The sequence below is a fragment of the Carcharodon carcharias genome, chromosome 9, assembly GCF_017639515.1.
Source record: "Carcharodon carcharias isolate sCarCar2 chromosome 9, sCarCar2.pri, whole genome shotgun sequence".
Classification (NCBI taxonomy): domain Eukaryota; kingdom Metazoa; phylum Chordata; class Chondrichthyes; order Lamniformes; family Lamnidae; genus Carcharodon; species Carcharodon carcharias.
In genome coordinates, this window is record NC_054475.1 from 47,682,898 (window position 1) to 47,706,061 (window position 23,164).

The 23,164-nt window shown below is 40.9% G+C and overlaps 1 protein-coding gene across 4 annotated transcripts in view; it reads left to right on the top strand.

Annotated features, from left to right (window-relative positions):
* Window positions 1-23,164, top strand: part of LOC121281890 (bcl-2 homologous antagonist/killer-like) — a 78,298-nt gene that overhangs the window by 35,192 nt on the left and 19,942 nt on the right. For 3 of the 4 annotated variants that reach the window (XM_041195020.1, XM_041195021.1, XM_041195023.1), the window contains exons 2-4: window positions 2,439-2,568; window positions 14,075-14,207; window positions 14,648-14,791. In XM_041195020.1, coding sequence (XP_041050954.1) covers window positions 2,439-2,568; window positions 14,075-14,207; window positions 14,648-14,791 — 407 coding nt within the window. Of the gene's footprint in view, window positions 1-2,019; window positions 2,075-2,438; window positions 2,569-14,074; window positions 14,208-14,647; window positions 14,792-23,164 lie in introns of those variants that run through there. The other variant, XM_041195022.1, reaches the window with a different exon arrangement.

Below are 23,164 nucleotides of genomic sequence, written 5' to 3' on the forward strand. Positions count from 1 at the left end.
GGATGCGCGGGAGATGGGCCGGACACGGTTGAGGGCCCTGTCAACGACCGTGGGTGGAAAACCTCGGTTAAGGAAGAAGGAGGACATGTCAGAGGAACTGTTTTTGAATGTAGCATCATCGGAACAGATGCGACGGAGGCGAAGGAACTGAGAGAATGGGATGGAGTCCTTACAGGAAGTGGGGTGTGAGGAGCTGTAGTCGAGATAGCTGTGGGTGTCGGTGGGTTTGTAATGGATATTGGTGGACAGTCTATCACCAGAGATTGAGACAGAGAGGTCAAGGAAGGGAAGGGAAGTGTCAGAGATGGACCACGTGAAAATGATGGAGAAAGGAAACCTCCTTTTGAACTGCCTCTAATGCTTTTACACCCTTCCTTAAATAAGGAGGCTAAAACCACACAGTATTCTAGGTGTGTTCTCACCAATGCTCTGTATAACTGAAGAATAACATCCTTACATTTATGTTCAATTCCTCTCATTAGCCTTCTCAATTACTTGCTGTACTTATATACTAACTTTTTGTGAATGATGTACTAGAACACCTAGAACCCTTTGCACCTCAGAATTAGGGAGCCGTTCTCCATTTAAGTAATACTTTGCCTGCTCACTCAACCTATTTATATCCATCTGCAACCTCCTCATGTCCTCTTCACAACATACTTTCCTACCTATCTTTGTGTCATCTGCAAATTTAGCTACTATGTCTTCACTCCCCTCATATAAGTTATTGATATAAATTGTAAAAAGTTGAGGCCCCAGCACAGACTCCTGTGGGACTCCACTCATCACATCCTGCCAATCCAAAAAAGACCCATTTATGTTTATTCTCTGCTTTCTGCCAGCCAGTCAATCTACTATTCCTGCTAACATGTTACCCCCTACACCATGCACTTTCATTTTCTGTAATAACCTTTGAAGTGGCCCCTTGACAAATGCCTTCTGGAAATCCAAGTACAGTATGTCTACAGGCTCCCCTTTAACAATAGTGCCTGTTACTCCTTCAAAAAACTCCAGTAAATTGGTTAAACATGATTTTCCTTTCATAAAACCACGCTGACTCTTCCTGATTGCTTTGAGCTTCCTTGATCCATTCAGCTTGAAGTTTAATGATCTTTTCAAAGTTTTACACTCAAACTTGCCTCTTAAAAGATAGACAGTGGTTTTGCTGCTGTTCCTCAAAGAAGCTTCCTCGATGGCACATTGAGAGCTGCCCGTATTGCTGTTCCTCAAAGCAGCTTCCTCGATGGCACAGTGAGAGTTGTCTTTTTGCTAGCAGTTGTATCGGAGATGGCAACCTTCAACTACTTGAACAGTCATTTGATTTTTTTTTCTTTTGTGGGATCTGGGTATCGCTGCCAATGCCTGTAACATTTGCCTTCAACAAGATAGTGGTGGAACACCTTGAACCGACCGCTGCTGCCTGTGGTGTAGGTACACCCACAGTGTTGTTAGGGAGGGAGTTCAAGGTCTTTCACCCAATGACAGTCAGAATATGTAACTTGAGGGGAACTTGCAGGTGGAGGTCAATAACATTAGTTTTTGTGTATCTAATTAATTTTCTTCAATACTGTAATACAATTACAAGCCGCCAAACCACAAGAATCTCATTGTTTGAACACCATCTGAATTCATATTGCAATGCATAATGCCCTTCAACAGCATTGTTTCCATGGCAATTTTGTGCTATGTTGCTATGTTCATTGCTGTGATGAGTTTTAATTAGTTGAATAACTTGCCTTAACCCATGCGTTTTCTCCTGATCTTATCACCATTTTTTAAGATTGAGAGATACAGCATTAGTTAGGACAAGTCTTGCATGACCTGCCAAGAGAAACCAGTGAGGTAGAGTAATGGTAGACAATAGAGTCACTAATATTTGTGTAAGATTCAAATGGATGCAAAACCAGTTTGTTATTGAGACTAAAGAAATAACATAGTGCTATTAATTGTATGCCTTACAAAAAGCACAATAATAATTTAATGTTATCCATATTTTTAGCAGCTCATTTTTGAAAGGTCATGGAATATCAGCAGGACAGATGTATGATGCAGTGCTTGTTCACATACATTGCATGTGAGTTCAATAGATACCTGGGAGCGGTGGAAAACAGTTGACATAGTTTGTGGGATATTTGAATTGTAAATAGCCAGAGTTTTTATTTTTTTTAATTTGTCAACCTTTTAAACATCGCGACAACCACCACCCCCTCCCACGAGCCCTTCCTGATGTGTCCACGTGTGTGTAAGCATATTATTTCTTTCTCCTTTCAGTATTGGGACCATTGCTATAGGGTGGAATATCCAGTGTGAGGGTTATTTTAATTTGTGTTTTTGCTTTCAAGCCCTCTTGCTCTGTGACTTGGGGGATGGGCGGGTGGGGGGAAGAATCCTGGTTTCCTTTGTGAGTGTTGGCTTGCAACTTGTTTTTGTTTTTGTAGGTTGACTGCAGTCATTTGGGCCAACTGGGTTGTACCATGGCTTCAGGTGGTGGAGATGAAAACCCTTTCAGAACGAATCCAGCTAAAGTGCATAAAAATCGTTGTAGGCACCCCTCAAGACCAGTCACAGGTGAGTGCTAGCCTCTTCATAATTAAAAGGATTGTGAATCCTATGATTCACCGGGTACATTTGTTAGGGGAAGAGTCTGAAAAATTTAATTGCCTGTTGACTTCCTTCTAAAAATAGAGGAACACATATGGGTGACATGCTTCATAAAAGTTTGCATGGTAAGCAAAATGCCTTTGTGTAATTTGGATTTTAGTTGGTACCAAAGGTTCTAAATTATGCCTGCTTCATTTCTGGTGTCTTTATTTTTCACATGCACTGAAACATACTTTTATAATCTTTCTAATGTATTCTGTGTTCACTGGTGCTTGAGATCTATGGTGTTTGAAATGGGCAGGTTTGTGCCCTGTTCATATCTCATCCTGCAGACCATTTCTGATTTGCAATTGCAGTAAGCATAGGTGAGTATTTAGTCGCAGGGTGGTCACAACACAATCTGCCCTTTTCTCACTGGCTAGCATGCCATTTGTTGCCTTGTGTGATGCATGGAGGATGGTCACTTCAAAGCACCTAGTGGTTATTGTTATGAAACTTTACAGCAAAACAGGTTGTTGCATTCATAGGAGGCAGAGCAGAAGAAAACTTGTATCCTCAGAGTGGAATTATATTTGCTGGGGGCCAGGGCCTATCCTTGTTTTACATATAATAGATATAATTGTTGAAAACCCAAGCAGTTACTCATTCTATAAGTGCATAGTTTGGAAAAGTATATAGGCTATAATTACCCAGAGTTTCACAATTGAGGTGGGCTTGTTCTGAAATTCCTAGTATTCTAGGACAAACCCTTTTAAATGTACCAACTTTTTAAAAATGCAATTTCATTAAAGCTCCTGACAAATCAGTTTTTAATTCTAACTGATAAGCGAGTATGCTTTTGTCACACTCTCACCTTGAACAGGCAAGGGGGCATGCAGCCTGTTCCTGCTCAGTGACCCCCTTCTATACTGATTTTCATTTGAGTTGATTCAGTTAATGTTGGTCTGCTGGCCTTGCACTAGTCCCTTTGACAATATCCATAAATCTATCTTGTCCAATTTGACAGTTCATTTACTATATGCTGAGACTTGCTTCTTATAGCATGCTTCCACATAGGAAACTATATTTGTAAGCTTTTTACAAATCACCTCCAACAAACCTACACCCATTAAATGTACCTGCACACTATAATGTATTCAGCTATGCTTCTGTGATATTTACAGGAGGTCAGTGCCTTGTCAACTGAAGGTTCTGCTGCCTTTGAAGCATTGGAGGTATGCAAAGAGATCCAGGGTGACACGTGCTGTATACAACAAAGCTCTTTTTGTTCACTCCTTATGATTTATCTCCGCTTTTTTTGTCTGGCTTGGCAAAATAGAAATAATTATGGTTAGAGATTTATATCCTGGATCTTCTATTTAGTTTGGATGCATTTAATGCTTTTGGTTGTCATTATGGAACAGTGTAGCTTAGGGGAAAACTCAACCAACTTCTTCACGCTAACTTCCTGTTTATGTTCACTTGGAACATGAATCATCAATAATGTACTGATACGACATAATTAAAGTGTCTTGTAGTGCTAAGACTGCTTTGTCATGTGAATGTGATGTAGTGCATAGATTTTTTTTTTTGACAACTTTTGTCCCATTTCTATGCGTGCAGCTCATCTTTTGGTACTTGTTTAAGTGACTGGTATTATGGGCAAATTTCAGCAGTAGGTACACCTGAGCAATTCAACTTCAGTATTCAAAACTGCTGAGTCCAGTCCTATTTTTCACTAATATCAGAAAGAAAAGGATAAACCTGGAAATTTAAATGAGTTAGTCTTACTTCATTTGTAGGTAAACTTCTAGAGTCCATAATACAGATGGAAATTAGTGAACAGTTGGAAAGTCATGGGCTAATCGGAGACATTCAGCATTGAATTGTAAAAGGTAGGTCATGCTTGACTAATTTAATTGATTTTTCAGAAAATCAGTGTGTAGATGTTGTTTATGCAGAATTTCAGAAGGTGTTTGATAAGTTGCTGCATAGTGAAATCTAAGACATGGTATTAAAAGGAATATAATTATGTAGATGGTTAGGGAAAGCCAAGAATGGAGGTGTATTGCAGTGTTTTGGATAGTCAGTATATGGTTATTGGTGAGTTTTTTCCAGTTTATATAAAATGATTTGTACATTGGCATTCTGAGGAAGTTTGAAGCTTGGTGACGCTAAATGAAATCAAATGGGGAACTGTACTGAAAAATTCAGAAAACAGGTTAGTAAAGTAAACAGAAAGATATGAATTGCCTAACATGAGCAATGAGGCTAATTGTAGCATGGCATTCCCCATCACCCCCACCCTGCCCTCCCAACCCCCAGGAAAAAACCCAGAATCAAATCTGAGCCCTGAAAGGCTTACTTACTCAATAGCTGAGCTAGTGAAGCTGGAGGGGGAGTTGCCTCAATTGTATTTTTCTTCATTGGTGCTGGGCTGACCCAGAATATCTAAGCATTTTGACCTAGCATTCTTCGATTCTATACACTAATTCCTTTTGTATGTTTCAGTTTCAGATATTGGCACTGTTTCTTTATCAAATATTCATACAATCCAAGTATCTTGCAGGATGTTTATAATTCAGTGAGAACTTGGGTGAAAATGCGTGACAGAGCGTTGTTTGTTATTTACAGATCCATTGCTAAGAGCTGTGGCTGATTATTGGTCTCTGCATGTGTGCCATTTTTATGGTTTGCACTGAATTATTGATTTTTTTTTAAAGCGGATGTACAGTATTAGTTTCTCAAATGGTCAGGTATTTGCTACTAAACTACTTGTTAATATTGAACTTTTTTTTCCCTCCGCTCCCCTCCTCTCCACCTTGATTGTATAGTTTCACACGTGCTGGCTGCCCTCCTTAACTTAGACAGCAGTGCCTGTATGTTTTTGAACTATAATTAATATTGTCAAAAGCTTTCATGTTCTATGTGCACACCCTCTGAAACATAGGTTGCGATTCCTCTCTTGCAAGTACGTTTTGGCAGCTCAAGGGTGATGTGGTAGTTTAGCAAACATCTGTTGATCTGTTCATGAAATCTAAAGTCAATGATGTGAAAGTCTCCCTTATACTGTGGCCTGTGAAAGTCTTAAGTGAAATGTTACTTTGTTTACCCCCATTCCTTGTTGGCAAGTGTTTTGTTTCACAATTGTCAGACTGTAGTCTGGGGAATGGAAAAGATTGCACTGATGTCAAGTAGATTGTGTTTGGATTTGTTTCGTTGCAACATAGTGGAGCAGTTCTATTGTGCATCTGCTCATTCTGCAGTTGATGCAGACACTGGTTCAGAAAGTATAGATATTCATTCTTCAGCATTGACTTCCTCTACTATTATCGTGGAAATAATGCAACTGGGTGATCATTCAATCAACTCTTTTCTGCTAATTTCCTATGCGCTCTGACTTAGACTTGAATCATCCATTACATATCAGTACTGAGTCTTGACCACAAAAAATACCCAAAGAGCTGACATTTAAACATGTGCTTGTAATGTCAATACTTCTCTGTGTTGAACACCACTTGGAGGAAGCACTAAGGGTGTAGAATGTACTTTGAGTGTGGGCTTCAATATCCATCAGCAAGAGTGACTCAGTCGCACCACTACTGACTCCGTTGCCGAGTCCTAAAGGACGCAGCTGATAGACTGGGTCTGTGGCAGGTGGCAAGGGAATCAACAAGAGGGAAAGCTACACTTGACCTCTTCCCTCACCAATCTGTCTGCTGCAAATGAATCTTTCATGATAACTTTGGTGGGAGTGACCACTGCACAGTCCTTGTGGAGACAAAGTCCTGTCTTCACATGGAGGATACCCTCCATCATGTTGTGTTGCACTATTATATATTTCAAACAGATCTAGCAACTCAAGACTGGGCATTCATGAGGCACTGTTGGCCAGCAGCTGCAGAATTGTACTCAACCACAATCTATAACCTCATGGCCTGGTATATCCCCCACTCTACAGTTACCACCAAGTCAGGGAGTGAACCCTGGTTCAATGAAGAGTGCAGGAGGGCATGCCAGGAGCAGCACCAGGCATACCTAAAAATGAGGTGTCAACCTGGTGAAGCTACAAAACAGGGCTACTTGCATGCCAAACAGCATTATCAGCATGCAATAGACAGAGCTAAGCGATCCCACAGCCAACGCGTCAGATCTAAGCTCTGCAGTTGTGCCACATCCAGTCATGAATGGTGGTGAGCAATTAAACAACTGTCTGGAGGAGGAGGCTCCATAAATATCCCCATCTTTATGATGTGGAGCCCAGCACACCAGTGCAAAGATAAGGCTGATCACTTGCAACAGTTTCAGCCAGAATTGCCAAGTGATCTCATCGTCTTCTGGAGGTCCCGAGCATCACCAATGCCAGTCTTCAGCCAATTTAATTCACTCCATGTGATATCAAGAAATGGCTGAAGGCACTGGATACTGCACAGGCTATGGGCCCTGACAATATCCCAGCAATAGTTCTGAAGACTTGTGCTTCAGAACTTGCTGTACTCCTAGCCAAGCTGCTCCAGTATAGCTACAACACTGGCATCTACCCAGCAATGTGGAGAATTGTCCAGGTATATACTGTGTACGCAGCAGGGCAAATCCGACCTGGCCAGTTAACGCCCCATTAATCTACTCTCAATCATCAATAAGGTGATGGAAGGGATCATCAACAGTTATGCAACATTTGTTTAGCAATAACCTGCTCACTGACGCTCAGTTTGGGTTCTGCCAAGATCACTCGGCCCCTAACTTCATTGCAGCCTTAGTTCAGACATTGGCAAAAGAGCTGAACTCCAGAGGTGAGGTGAGAGTGCCTGCCCTTGACATCAAAGCGGAATTTGATTGAGTGTGGCATCAAGGAGGCCTAGCAAAACGGGAGTCAGTAGAAATTGGGAAGGACACTCTGCTGGTTGGAGTCATACCTAGCATGAAGGAAGATGGTTGTGGTTGTTGGAGGTCAATCATTTCAGTTCCAGGACATCACTGCAGGAGTTCTTCATGGTAGCGTCCTAGGCCCAACCTTCACTGGCTGCTTATTCAATGACCTTCCATCAAAAGGTCAGAAGTGGGATGTTCGCTGATGATTGCACAATGACTCATATTGAAACAGTCCATGTCTAAATACAGCAAAATTTGGACAATATCCAGGCTTGGGCTGACAAGTGGCAAGTAACTTTCACATCACACAAGTGCCAGGCAATAACCACCTCCAACAAGAGAGAATCTAACCATTGCTCCATGACATTCAATGGTGCCACCATTGCAGAATCTCCCACTATCAACATCCTGGGGGGGTTACCTTCGACCAGAAACTGACCTGGACTAAATACTGTGACTGCAAGAGCAGGTCAGAATCCTGTGGCGAGTAACTCACCTCCTGACTCCCCAAATCCTGTCCACCACCTACAAGGCACAAGTCAGGAGTGTGATGGAATATTCTCCACTTGCCTGGATGAATGCAGCTCCCACAACACTGAAGAAGCTCAACACCATCCAGCCCACAAATCAGCCCACTTCATTGGCACCCTGTTTACATAAATTCGCTCCCTCCACCTCCGCACAATGGCAGCAGTGTGTACCATCTACAAGATTCACCACAGGAATTCACCAAGGCTCCTTAGACAGCACCTCCCAAACCTATGAGCGCTACCATCTAGAAGGACAAGGGCAGCGGATAGATGGGGATACCACCACCTGGAAGTTCCCCTTCAAGCCACATACTGCCCTGACTTGGAAATATATCACTATTCCTTCACTGTTGCTGGGTCAAAATCCTGGAACTCCCTAACAGCATTGTGGGTGTACCTTCACTACTTGGACTGCAGCAGTTCATAAACAGTTGACTAACACCTTCTCAAGGGCAATGAGGGATGGACAATAAATGCTGGCCTGGCCAGTGAAGCCCACATCCCATGAATTAATTTTTTAAAAACAAGTGGAGGAAATTCTCGGTATTTTCAAAAGTGAATGTGGTTTAGTTGAACATTTACCATTAATTCAAGCTCCAGAGGTAATTACCTCTGAATAGTAACCTGCTGAGAATCTGAAGAACAGTGTGCCAAATTTTGCTTTAAAAAAATGTTTGTAAAGGATGCATTTCACCTCTGCTTGATTTTCATGAAGTTACTGCATTTGCATATTAATTATCCATCAAAATCTAGTTATTAAGTGTTCTTTTAACATTTGATCGTTTTTGACTGCCAATCATCTTTAGTACAGTGAATAATTGTAAGTGTGGATTCTCCTTCAGGTTATGAATTGGTATTTTTCTCTTTTTTTCTTTCTCAAAGCAATCTTTCTTTCCTTGTCTTCTATCTTTGTGATTGGACATTGAATTCATCTTCTAAAATTTCCCCCTTTTCAGTCGTTCCTCTTTATCTTTCAGTCCTTAAATCTTGCTGGTCAAGGACAGATGCTTGTTATCAAGATCCCAAATGTCCCATTGCCCTTGTTGTGTTACCAGCTTGTATGTCCAGTGACTTTGTAGTCAATTATTAAAACCTGAAATTGTACAACTAAATCTAACTGGGCATGATGCAAGATGCCCACTCCAGCAAGATGTGGCTCCATATCATTAATCCAAATTTGTGTAACACCCCGAAAGTCAACCGTCAGGTTGCCAGCAAATAATCAGGTTAAAGTCATTAACTTTTGTGCCAGAATGATTATTCAGCCCCTCAAGCCTGTGCCAGCTCTCTGTAGAGCCATCCAGTCAGTCCCATTTCCCCACTCTGTTACTGCAGCCTTGCAAGTTTTTATCTGTCGAGTGTCTTAACCAATTTCGTTTTGAAAACATTGATTGTTTCCACTTCCTCAAAGGCAGCATGTTCAAGATCGATTATCATTGAGTAATAAAAATAAAAGTTGTTCCTCGCATCCCTGCTGCATGTCTTGCCCAAAATCTTACATTTGTGTCACTTAATCTTTGTACTATCGGCTAATGGGAATAGTGTGGGGACGTGGTCCAGTTCTGTGGCTACCCAGGCGTTAGGCTAGGAATTTTCTGCCGGCTGTTTCTTGGGTAACTATCCAGGTAAGTTGATTGGAATTGTCTGAAGTCTCCGACTCTGAACTCAGTCAAAAACTTTCACAGTGGGTCCCAGAGAGCACGGGAATTGTTTGTCGGAAGTTCAAACTTCCTGGGCAATTCCTTCGGAGGTCAGTGCACCAGGACTTCCACGAGCTCCTGACATGCATCTTGGGTTGTCGTTTGGCCTCCAACAATCCGGAGACTGGAAGATCTGGGCCATTCTCTGTTTCTGTGCTATTGAAACCTTTTCATAATTTTTCCAGACCTCTAAGTTACTTCTCAGGCTTTTTTAAGAGGAAAAAGAACCAGCCTGTCAATTCTTTCCTGATACATGTATACCCATGCATTTCTGGTATCATCCTCGTAAATTTTCTTTGCACCCTCTGTATCCTTTTTTACAATATGGCATGCGGTGCTCTTAAGTGTGGTTTGGTACAGGTTTAGCATAACTTATCTCCTTTTCAATTCTATCCCTCTAGAAATACAGCCTAGTGCTTGGTTTGTTTGTTTTTAATGACCTTGCTAACTTGTGACGCAATTTTAGTAATTGGTGGTTTTATACTTGGATCCCTTCATTCCTCCCCCTCACCTGTACTTGCATCTTCCAAGTAATACTTGACCCCTACTACTGTTTATACCAAAATATACTACCCCATTTACCTGCTTTGAACTTCACTTGCCAACTGTTTGCTCATTCTAGTTTATTAGTGTCCTCCCCTACTCCCATTCTCTGCTTTCAGGTTTGAAGCTTGCTAGCCACTTGTTCCCTGACTTCATATTCTCTGACTTCATGTTCTCTGACTTCATGTTCTCTGACTTCATGTTCTCTGACTTCATGTTCTCTGACTTCATGTTCTCTGACTTCATGTTCTCTGACTTCATGTTCTCTGACTTCATGTTCTCTGACTTCATGTTCTCTGACTTCATGTTCTCTGACTTCATGTTCTCTGACTTCATGTTCTCTGACTTCATGTTCTCTGACTTCATGTTCTCTGACTTCATGTTCTCTGACTTCATGTTCTCTGACTTCATGTTCTCTGACTTCATGTTCTCTGACTTCATGTTCTCTGACTTCATGTTCTCTGACTTCATGTTCTCTGACTTCATGTTCTCTGACTTCATGTTCTCTGACTTCTTGTTCTCTGACTTCTTATTCTCTGACTTCTTATTCTCTGACTTCTTATTCTCTGACTTCTTATTCTCTGACTTCTTATTCTCTGACTTCTTATACATTAGTCTATTATGGGGCACTTTATCAAAGATTCTTTATCAAAGCAAAGATGTTATTCCACACAGGAAGCTGACTGGAAAAATTCTACACGGCACATTGAACAGAATTTGAAATGGAAACCAAAAACTTAGTTTAATGATACTGAGCAGTTTTTCAAAAATTAGGCCCTTTTTTGGCAAATGGGAGTTTATTTTTCCTTTTACCAAGTATTCAGGAAATTTAAGTGTTTCTATAAATCGCAGCCTCCTACAGAGGCATGATGAGAAACTGAAAGCATGAAGATATTATGCTCGCAAGGTGCAGCAGTTCAGTGTGTTCAGGATTATGCAGAAATAAAAGCAGTGGATCTCTATTTATTACTGTAACATTTAAAATCTCGTTTTTATGTCAAGTTCATAACTGAAGCACTTGTATGTATGCATCCGATATTCTGCTTAATGGGTGAAGTACAGAACATGTCCTGACAAATTGAACAGAATTACATTCATTTCTATACTCTGTTTTTCAGTCAATACTTGACATTGTAGCTTGCAAATTGTTCATTTGCTTTGGAATGCATGACCCATTTAAATTATCAAATTTATTGCAAATCTTATTTTGAAGAATATAGCAAAATTTCATATAAAACTCAATTAGCCAGAACACACTTCTTTCCCCCCCCCCCCTCCCAATTACAGACATACCTAGTTCCCTGCTTGATTTGTCTCTACAGTGAATGAAAACCAGTCATTTCTTGTGGTGATCTTGAAGCAAAATGACCACAGCTTGCAACCAGAAGAGACTGGTTTTTATTTTGGTTCGTCGCAAGTATTAGTGGTTGTTATGCACAGTATCTGTGTACTGTATGCTAATTTTAAGTAAATGTGCCTTGAGTGATACTGAGCTATGTGGATCAAGAATTACCAAGTTAGCTGATCATGGGTGGAGCTGCAGCAGCTGATCTTGCTGTTCCTTTTCACTTGGCAAGGAAGAGAATTCTATCCAAAGGTCTGGTAGCAAGTGCATGTGTGTATACTAGCTGACAACAGGATCAGGCTTACATTATCATATTGGTTGAACAACCTTGCAGCACTTGCTGAGGCTCTCACAGGGCAGTTGGTCAACATTTCTAAAGTCAGGTCCTTGCCAATGGATCTGTATCCACATAACCCATCACTTTCAAGGGAGGATGACAGAAATTATTTGAAGGTGGAGGAATATGCACCCTTGACCAAATATAATACTATGCATACTTTACAGCCAGTGTCCCAGAAGACTCCATCACTGTCCCTGGGTCTGTCCTGTCCCACCGACAGGACAGAACAACAGAGATGATATACTGTCAGGAGGGAGTGACCCTCGGAGTTCTCAACATTGACTGACTGCAGACCCCATGAAGTCCAATGGCATCAAACATGGGGACTGCCCTCCCTCAGAAGACGAATCAGTATTTCTCCATGTTAAACATCACTTGGAAGATGCATTAAGGACAGTGAGGGTACAGAATATACTCTGCATGAGGGATTTTAATGTCTATCGCCAAGGGTGACTTGCCAGTACCACTGCTACCCAAGTCCTGAAGGTCATATCTGCTAGCTGACCCGGACCTATAGCAAGCAGGGAAAGGACCAGAAAAAGGGAAAGACCTACTTAGACTCATCCTTATCAATCTACCTGTTGCAGATATATCTGTCCATGATAGCATTGGCAGGAGTACCATCCTTGCAGAGGCAAATTCCTGTCTTCACACTGAGGACACCATCCTAAATGGGTTAGACTCAACAGACCGAGCAGTTCAAAACAGGGCATCGATGCTAAAACCTAAAACATCCAACATTCTAGGGTTACCATTGACCAGAAAATTAACTGGGCCACCTATATAAATACTGTGGCTACAAAGGCAAGTTAGAGGCTGGGAATTCTGCAGCAAGTAATCCATCTCCTAACTCCCCAGAACCTGTCCATCATCTATACACACCAGGAGTACAAAGAAATAATCTCCTCTTGCCTGGGTGTGTGCAACTTCAACAAAGCCTATCCACCTTAGACTTAAATCATCACTCCCTCCCTCCACTGCCCATGCACAGCAGCAGCAGTGTACCATTTATAAGCTGTACTGCAGCAACTTGCCAAGGCTCCTTTGACAGCACCCCCCAAATTTGTGACCTTTACTATCTAGGAGAATAAGGGCAACATGCTACTAGGAATCAAATCCTGGCTTGAAACTGTATCACTAATCCTTCATCGTCCCTAGGTCAAAATCCTACAATTCCTTCCCTAAAAGCACTGTTGGATGTATCTGCATCACATGGACTGTAGCAATTGAAAAAAGCACCAGGCACCTTCTCAAAGGTAATTAGGGGTGAGCCATAAATGTTGGCCATGTCAACGGCATGCATGTAAATTGAATGAATATTTGAAAAACACCACTTTCTTTGAATACTCTGAAGCACCATTGTGTTTGTGTTGGTCCTATATCTCAATCTTTATCTGTATAGATGTTTCTGTATGTGTCTAATATATAAATCTATAGATTGTTATCAGTTCCTCAAATGAGGATGTCTGCTAGGCATCATGATTTTTATACATGTCTATACGATATCATAATCTCACAACTCCAAGCTAATTAAACACTGTTTTCCCTTAACAAATCTATGCTGGTTTCCCCTTAACAAAGCTGTGCTTGCTTTCCTTACTTAACCCAGATTTGTCCAAGGGACTATTAATTTTGACCTGAATCTTGTTTCTCTACCACTGAAGTTAAACTGACTGGCCTGCAGTTGCTGGGCTTATCTTTACACCCTTTCTTGAGAAAGGGTGTAACATTTGCAATTCTCCAGTTCTCTGGCACTACCTCTGAAGACTGAAATTGTGGCCAGTGCCTCTGCAATTCCCACTTTCACTTCCCTCACTATCCATGGTTGCATCTCATCCAGTACTGGTGCTTATCAATTTAAATACAAACAGCCTATCCAATACCACCTCCTTATCAATTTAAATCATTTTAGTGTATTAATTACAATCTCTTTCATCATGGCCTAGGTAGCACCTTCTTCTGTGGTAAAAATGGATGCAAAATATTATTTTCAATACCTCAGCCATGCTCCATGCACGGATCCCCTTTTTGATCCCTAATTAGATATCTAGATACATCTGTCATGTGTTTATGATTGATTCTGCTCTTGTAGCTGAAAAGAGCGACTTCACAAATATCATTGACATTTATCTTATGCACAACTTCTGCTGTTTTTGCTTCATAGAGGAAGGCGTTGTCCAGGAGACTGAGGATGTCTTCAGAAGTTACGTCTTCTTCCGGTACCAATCGGAGAGGGATGAAGGAGAGAATGTCCCAGAAGATCCAGAGATAACAGAGATGCATCAGCCTCCTGAAAAGTAGGATATTGGTGTAGTATAATATCAACTTAAAGTAGTGTTAAGCAGGCACACAACTGAAGAAATACTAAATGCAGTTTATAGTATCAACATTTTTAGGTGACTTATGGGTCTTTTGTGAAAGGAAAGAAAAAGGCATCATAGATCAATATCTTGTTTTGTTTTCACTCATGGAGTCTTTTGCACGCTACATGATGTGTTGTTTTTTTCTGGGGATTTTGCATTGAATACCTTAAGCAATGTGCACAATAGCTTAATAAAATTGAGTAGAATCGTGGAATGTTGCAACACCAAAGCAGGCTATCTGTCCCATAAAAGTTACGTTAGTGTTGTTTTTCTTCCACATCAGCCACTTCATCTCAGCATCCCATGGTGTTGTGACTTTCTAAGTAAGAGTGACCTTCCTCTTTTTTTTCTTCCCACCGCTCCTCCCTCTCAAGTACTCCAACTCTGGTGGGCCGGCAACTTGCTCTTATTGGAGATGACATCAATCGCAGATATGATCTAGAGTTCCACAATCTGCTGTCAACCCTGCCACTCAATGCAGAGAATGCCTACGACTACTTCCGGAAAATAGCTGATGGGTAAGGGCCTAGCTGATGTCAATTGTGAAGACAAACTATTTGCAACGGTCCCGGGGCTGCATGGAAGGCAGAGCATGGAAGATTTTTTTTATGTGGAAGTTGCGTTCGTTTTAAAGAGAACCTAATCCATTTAATCTGATTATTCTAGAACAGTGTTACTGGGCTTGTTGCTGGGTTTCAACTGGGCAGTTAAAAGTTAGGTGGCGGTACAACTGAAAGCACAAAATGAAATCACTTGGACTCTGGTTTTAGCAAACAAAACTTAAGGATATGTTGATGAGTTGTAACTACCCACTTGTGGCAAAATAAAATAGTACAATCAAGATTTGTAAATAATTATGCACTAAATCACCACCTAGTAAGTTCTGGAATGACTTATGTATGTTCATTGATGCTTTAATGCTCTTCCAGCTATTATATACAATGTTTATCTCTATTTGGAGCTGGGAAGTACCTGTTGACTTAGATTCAAACATCCCCTGTTTCCACATTTTTTATCATAGTGAAATATTACTGAATGTAACATCATAACATTAAAATTTGGAGCAAGAACAAAGGATGTGATGCAGCAAGCCCTCTCCATTCACAATCCACGTTTGATTATTTGATCAATGCGCTCACCTGACACCGCTCCATGAGGCACTATTTAAGGAACACAGTGTTTGTGGTTTTCCCTACCTAGGAAAAAGTTCAGCCAGTCCATATAACTCTCAATCCCCCTTCTACGCACTGTTCCAACTACCTTCCAAAGTATTAAAGGATCCCCAATTCGTTCCTTCTCTAGGGGTATATTCTTCCAGAAGTAATCAAGTGGTGACATCTAAAATATTAGGTGCCACTGTATGTTTGTGTGTGTGTTGTTAGTTTATAACTCTGTTCTTTTGCTATTTTTGCAAATTTGTAACTGAGCACTACTGTTTTAAAGCTTTTTTTATTCCAAAGGAAAGGTTTTTTGGCTACTATCTATCAATTGTACCATTTGGGCCTGATTACAAATATGTTCCAGAAGTTGAGTCTCTAGGCTAAACTGATTTTGAATTATGGAGCTTAAAATTATAAACGTCTTAAACAACATATGCTAACACTAAATTTTAATTCCACATTACTAATTGGCTTGCATTTTGCACTCAGCAGAACTCAATAAATTAGTACTGCTGCAGCTTCTGTTTCCTCATCTACAATATGTATTCTGTTCTCCCTTATATGCTTTTTTATGGATTGTCATTCTTATTTCCTTGGTCTTGGAGTATCTTCTTAAGGTGTACCTTGAATCTTTACATAGGAAAGCATAAGCACATGTTTAGTTGTTTGGTAGTAGAGAACCTTGAGTATTGCTGAAAAAAGAGACATGCAAGTGAAGCTTTTCACCTTGTACTCATCAGGACTGCTTGCAAGATAAACCAACAGTAAAGGGAGCAATAATTTATATTGCATGAGAAGCTAGTGCTGATTGATTGGGTAGAAGTGTTGCCATGGAGAGATCAGTTAACTGCCAAGCTTTTGTTAAAATTCAGACTGGACAGGTTGACTCTGGTCAAGGCATTGCCATGAGGAATGAACAGGGGAATAGGTGCACCCCAAGCTTTTGTTTAGTCGGAAAAGGTGCAATGCATGGACCTGCTCCTTTTGTCTGCAAAGAAAAAAGCCGTGTTTGTGTGAATATATATAACTTCTAGCATATGTAATTCAGCTACACTGCAAGCCCAACTGATTGATCCTAATTTGGTTTTCATTACATTAGATGTGATTCCATGATTCAACGACACTTGCTGAACAATCGTGTGTGTGCTAAGGATTACACTGAAAACCAGTTGAAAGCCAACTCCTGATGAGTGCAAGATGAAAAGCTTTGATAACATATCTCTTTATTCAGCCATACTCAAGCACTTGTTTATTTATCTCCTGGATATATAATTTTTTGGGAGGTGGGAAGGAGCAGATTTTTAAGCAAATGCAGTAGTCTAAAGTAACTTGAATCAAATCGAGAATTACCAATGAATGATGCCCACTGCAGTTAAGTATCCTAATCCAATTCCTTACCAAATGATTTGAATTGGTCATTAAATTTCAAACAATTTTTGAAGTAGCATATGTACATTGTGATTTTTATAACCCCTCTGTTATGGGCAACTAGCATTGCTCAATGCAAATGTCTGCCTAATAATTTTGAAATGTGGAAATTATTACAGTTTATGATTTCATACTGTGCATTTGTACATCAACATGGAAATGTTAACGTGTTTGAAATTCAGGCATATTCATTCCTTATAATTTAAGATAGTGAGGGATATAGGACACAGATGAGTATATGGATTAAGTTTGGAGATCAGTCATGATCCCATTGAATGGTGGAACAGAGGGCCAAAATTAGCTGCTACTCATTCCTATGTTCCTGAAATAAGATATAAGCAAAATTAAAGTTTTAATTTTCTTCAAAAATTGTCAATGCTGATGCTCGCTGTTCAGACCTTGTTTAACTGTCTTTCCTATCCTTTTATTTCTGCTTTCCTTTGGATGCTGGACTTAGAGTCTTAATTATAGCTTGATTATTGCTGCTTTACAACAGCAAAAAGGGCAGGTAAACATACTTACACTCATTTTGCTTTGTAATTCTTTCCCAACCTATTTAGTACCATTAAGATAACTTAAGAAACCTCTGACTCCAGTTCATTAAGTTGTTAATTTGCAACTTTACAAAAGACGTAAACTAGGAATAATCCAAACCAATCTATTCTGTTCAGAAAAATGTCAGAATGGCAAGTGATTCAGAAGTATGCATTGCATCCCAATTCCCTCCCCAGTTATTAGATTAAGTAGTCTCTGTTTGGTCGTAAGTATTTGATGTTGGCTTGACTGACTGCAGTAGATGATTACCATTGTTTTGTCTAAAATGCCAGTAACACATGCAATTATAAAGTAACATGTTCAATTTCCAGTGGTTGGTGTGCAAGAGCTTTTTGAGAGCTCTCAACAAAGGGTGGTGGTGGTGTGTTACAGTTCGCTCAGACTTTTACATATTGTAATCTGGAACTATGGATAAGGGTGTAGAGTCTCCAACTTTCTTTCTATCACATGGCTGAGCAGGAACCTTTCCCCCTCTTACAGCCTGCCATTGACATGTACTGACAACAAATTATTTGGAAAGCGTTATGAATGCACCCTCCTTGGCCATCAAGTTCTGTGGTGGGCCTCGAAACTGGAGCTCAAATGAACATACGAAATAGGAGCAGAAGTAGGCCATTCAGTTCCTCAAGCCTGCCCCATCATTCAATAAGATCATGGCTGATCTGTTTGTGTTTTGAGTTCCACATTCCCATCTACCCCCGATAATAAATTCTTGATAGGCAAGGGAATCAGTCTACCTCTGCCTTACAAGTATTGTGACCCCACCTCCACTGCCTTCTGAGGCAGTGTTCCAAAGCTGCACAATAATCAGAGAAAATTTCTCCTCACCTTATAATGGTGACCCTTAATTTTAAAACAGTGCCCCCTAGCTCTGGACTTACCCACAAGAGGAAACATCTTTTCCACATTCACCTTGTCAAGACCATTCAATCAAGTCACCCCTTATTCTTCTAAATTCCAGTGGAAACGAGCCCAACCTGTCCAACCTATCTTCAGACAACCTGCTCATTCCAGGTATCAATCTAGTAAACCTCCTCTGAATTGCCACCAATGCATTTACATCCTTCCTTAAATAAGGAGACCAAAACTGCACACAGTATTCAAGATGCGATCTCACCAATGCCCTGTATAACTGAAGTATAACATCCTTAATTTTATGTTCAATTCCCCTCGTAATAAGGGATAGCATTCCATTAGCCGCCTTGATTATATGCTGTACCTGCATACTAACTTGAGCTCCCGTCATCTAATTGATTGATGTAAATTGTAAAAATTTGAGGCCCCAGCATAGATCCCTGCGGGACTCCACTCATCATATCCTGCCAACCAGAATCAAAAAGACCCATTTATGCATACTTTGTTTTCTGCCAGCTAGCTAATCTTCTGTCCAGGCTAATATGTTACCCTCTACACTGAGCTTTTACTTCCTGCAATAACCTTTGATGTGACACTTTATCAAATGCTTCCTGGGAACCCAAGAACAGTATGTGTACAGGCTCCCCTCTATCCATCGCACATGTTACTCTTTCAAAGAACCATAATAAATTGGCTAAACATGATTTCCCCTTCAAAAAATCATGCTGATTCTTCCCAATTACCTTGAGCTTTTCTAAGTTCCCAGCTATAATCTCCTTAATGATCAATTCTAACACCATTCCCAGACGTCAAGCTAACTGACCTATTGTTTCCTGTTTTCTGCCTCCCTCCCTTCTTGAATAGAGGGATTATATTTGCTGCTTTCCAGTCTGATAGAGCCCCTCCAGAACTTAGGGAATTTTGGAAAATTAACACCAATGCACCTATTACCTTATTAGCCACCTCTTTTAAGACCCCAGGATGAAGTCCATCTGGACCCAGAGACTTGTCAGCCTGCAGCTCCATCAGTTTGCTCAGTACTGCTTTCCTAGTAACTACAATTTCACCAAATTCCCCTCTCCCTTCCACCTCCTGATTTACAGCTATTGCTGGAATGTTTTTTGTACCCTCTATTTGGTGAAGACAAAAGCAAACTATTTGTTCATTTCATCTGCCATTTCCTTATTATCTACTATTAGCTCCCTATTCTCACTCTCTATAGGACTATAACTCACTTTACCTACTCTTTTCCTGTTTAATTACCTGTAGAAACTCTTGCTATTCATTTTTACATTTCTAGCTAACTTCCTTTCATAAGCTAATTTCTTTCTCCGGATTCACCTTTTTGTCATTCTCTGCCCTTCTTTATATTCTGACCAATCATCTGCCCTCCCACTCATCTTTGCGCAGTTATATGCTTTTTCTTTGTTTGATGCTTTCCCTAACTACTTCAGTTAACCACAGGTGGTGGGTCCTCCCTTTAAAATGTTTCTTTATAGTAGGAATATACTTATTCTGAGTATTCTGAAATAACCCCTTAAATGTCTGTCACTGTTTCTCTATCGATCTATTCTGTAGAGTAGTAACCCAGTTCATTTCAGCTAGCTCAGTTTTCATGCCCACAATGTTGCCCTTACTTAAGTTTAAAATACTGGTCTTGGACCCACTCTTCTCCCTTTTACACTGGATGTAAACTTCAATCATTTCGTGGTCGCTGCTGCCTAGGGGTGCCTTTTGAGTCATTAATCCTGTCACATTACACAGTACCAAATCTAATATAACCTGCTCTCTGGTTGGTTCCAGAATGTGCTGCTCCAAGAAACTATCTCAAAAGCATTCTAAAGAACTCCTCATCCAGGCTATGACTGCCAATCTGATTTTCCCAGTTGATATGTAGATGAAAGTCACCCATGATTTATTGCTGCCCTTTTATCACAAGCACCCAATGTTTCTTGTATACTTTGCCCTACATTGTGATTACTGTTAGGGGACCTGTAGACCACTCCCACTCATGGTGACTTTCCCCTACTATTCCTCATGTCCATCCAAACTTATTCTACATCCTGATCTCCTGAACCAAGGTCATCTCTAACTAACTGTATTTCTCAAATGCCCACCTTGATTAACATTGCTACCTGTCCACCTTTACCTAGCTTCCTATTCTGATTGAAGTTCATATACCCCTCTATATTCAGGACTTATTCCTTGCCACCTTACAACCAGATCTCTCATGGCTATCAGGTCACATTTATTTACTTCAATGTGCTTTATGAATGTGTTTTACTTTATGAATGCTACGCGCATTCAGATACGGAGCCTTTGGTTTTAGTCTTTTTGTTATCTTTGTGACATCTAGTCTTCCATTCTTAGTTTTTTTCCTCTCTCTCCCTTCCTGCCATTCTCCAATCCTCATTTCCCATATTACTATTTTCCTCTCTTACCTTGTCTCTACTCTTTGATATGCTACATCTTTCCACATTTGATCCCTTGCCCCCACTATTTAATTTAAAACCCCCTCTACTTCCCTATCTATGCGATTCGCAAGAACACTGGTACCAGCCCGGTTCAGGTAGAGACCATCCCAAAGCTACAGCCCCCACTTTCCACTAGTGCCAATGCCCCACAAACTGGAACCCACTTCTCCCACACCAGCCATGAGCCATGCATCATCTCTCTAATTTTATGTACCCTGTGCCATTTGCATGTGGCTCAGGTAATGATCCAGTGATTATAACCTTTGAGGTTCTGCTTTTCAATTTAGTGCCTAGCTCCTCATACTGTCTATGCAGAACCTCTTTCCGAGTTCTACCTATGTCATTGGTAGCTACATGGGCAATGACAACTGGAACCTCCCCCTCCCACTGACTGCAAGTGCCTCTCCAGCTCTGAGCAGATGTCCTGAACCTTGGCACTGGGCAGGCAACTCAGCTGTCTGGACTCTTGCTCCTTGCTACAGAGAACAGTGTCAGTCCACCCCACTATACTGTCCCCTACTACCTCAATGTTCCTTTTTGCTCCCCCACTTGAAAGGCCTCCTATACCATGATGCCATAGCCAATTTGTTCATCTGCCCTGCAGCCCCCACTCTCATCCAAACAAGATGAGAGAACCTCAAACCTATTGGACAATTGCAGAGGCTCACACTCTTGCACCCCTGTCCTCTGGGTCCTCTTACCTGCCTCACTCACAGTCACACCCTCCTGTCCCTGACCACTGACCAAATCAGTGGTGTGACTGCCCCCTGATACAAAACATTCGGGTAACGTTTCTTCTCCCTGATGTGTTGCAGAGCCTGCAGCTCAGCCTCTACTGAATGACTCTGAGCCGAAGTTCCTTGAGCCACAAATGCTTACTGTAGATGTGTTTGCCCTGGATCACAATGTTATCCAGGAGCTCCCATATGCTGCAGCCTTGATACATCACCTGTCCTGCCATCCTTAATGTGTTTTAAGTAATTACTTATTATGTTAATCACTTATGTTGATTTTTAAAATATATTTTATTAACTTTACCACCAATTTGTGTACTATTTTAAAGCTTAGGGATAGAATAAAACTTACCCACTTACCAGGCACTCACCAAACAGCTAGCTCCTTTCCCTGCGATTCCTACAGGGTGCGAAAGATAGAAGAAGGAAACAAACACCCCCTCCCCCCGTCCCCTTCGCCATTGGCTCAGAGCTCCTTGGCAAAGCAATTTGACACAAGATAGATTAGAGTTGCCAAGTTCTAGAAATAAATTTTAATCAGAACATCAGAAAAGTTGATATTAATCAACAACTCAAGCTTGGGTGTTAACTGCTACAACTGCTGTGATTACTTTATTTAGAATCATGCTGAGTTATTGTTAAACTCTTTTAAAAAAAAAAAACATGCTATCCTAGCACAAGTTGGCTTTAAAAGTTGAAGATATTGAGTGACAATTGATCCACTCAGAGCAGGGAGATTTTGTAAGATTTGATGCATAACATAGAAACTTTACTGACTATACCAACAGGAGACCATTTAACTCATCAGGTCTCTACCAGTCAAAAAAAAAGAACTGTCCAGTCTAATCCTACTGTCCAGCTCTGAAACAAAAGTTTTGTAGTTTTTTGCACTTCAAGTACATATCCAGATACTTTTAAAATTCCATCTTTGCCACCCTTTCAGGCAGTGAGTTCCAGACCCTACGACTCTCTGGATGAAACACATTTCTTCTCAACTCCCTTTAATCCTCCTGTCATCACTTTAATTCTACACTCCCTGGTTATTGACCTCTCAACGAAAGGAAGCCGGTCCTTCCTATCTAGTCTATTTGTAATTTTATACACTGAATTAAATCTCACTTCCAAAGAAAAAACCCATTCTATGCAATCTTTCCTCATTGTGAAATTTCTCCTTTCCTGATAACACCTGCCTAAATCTCCCCAGTACCCTGCCTAATGGAATTACATTCTTCCTGTAACGTGATGACCAGAGCTGCACATCGGAGTTCCAGGATTTTGACCTAGTGACAGTGAAGGAACAGTGATATATTTCCAAGTTAAGATGGTGTGTGGCTTGGAGTGAAACCTGTGTGGTGGTGTTCTCAAATGTCTGCTCCCCTTGTCCTTCTAGGTGGTAGCAGTTGTGGGTTTGGAAGGTGCTGTCTAAGGAGCCATGGTAAGTTCCTGCAGTGCGTCTTGTAGATGGTACGCACTGCTGCCACTTTCCGCTGGTGGTGGAGGCAGTGAATGTTTGCGGATGGCATGACAGTCAAACGGGTTGCTTTATCCAGGATGGTGTCCAGTTTCTGCAGTGTTGTTGGAGCTGCACTCATCCAGGCAAATGGGGAGTATTCCATCACATTCCTGACTTGTGCCTTGTAGATGGTGGACAGGCTTTGGGGAGTAAGGAGGTTGAGTTACTTGCT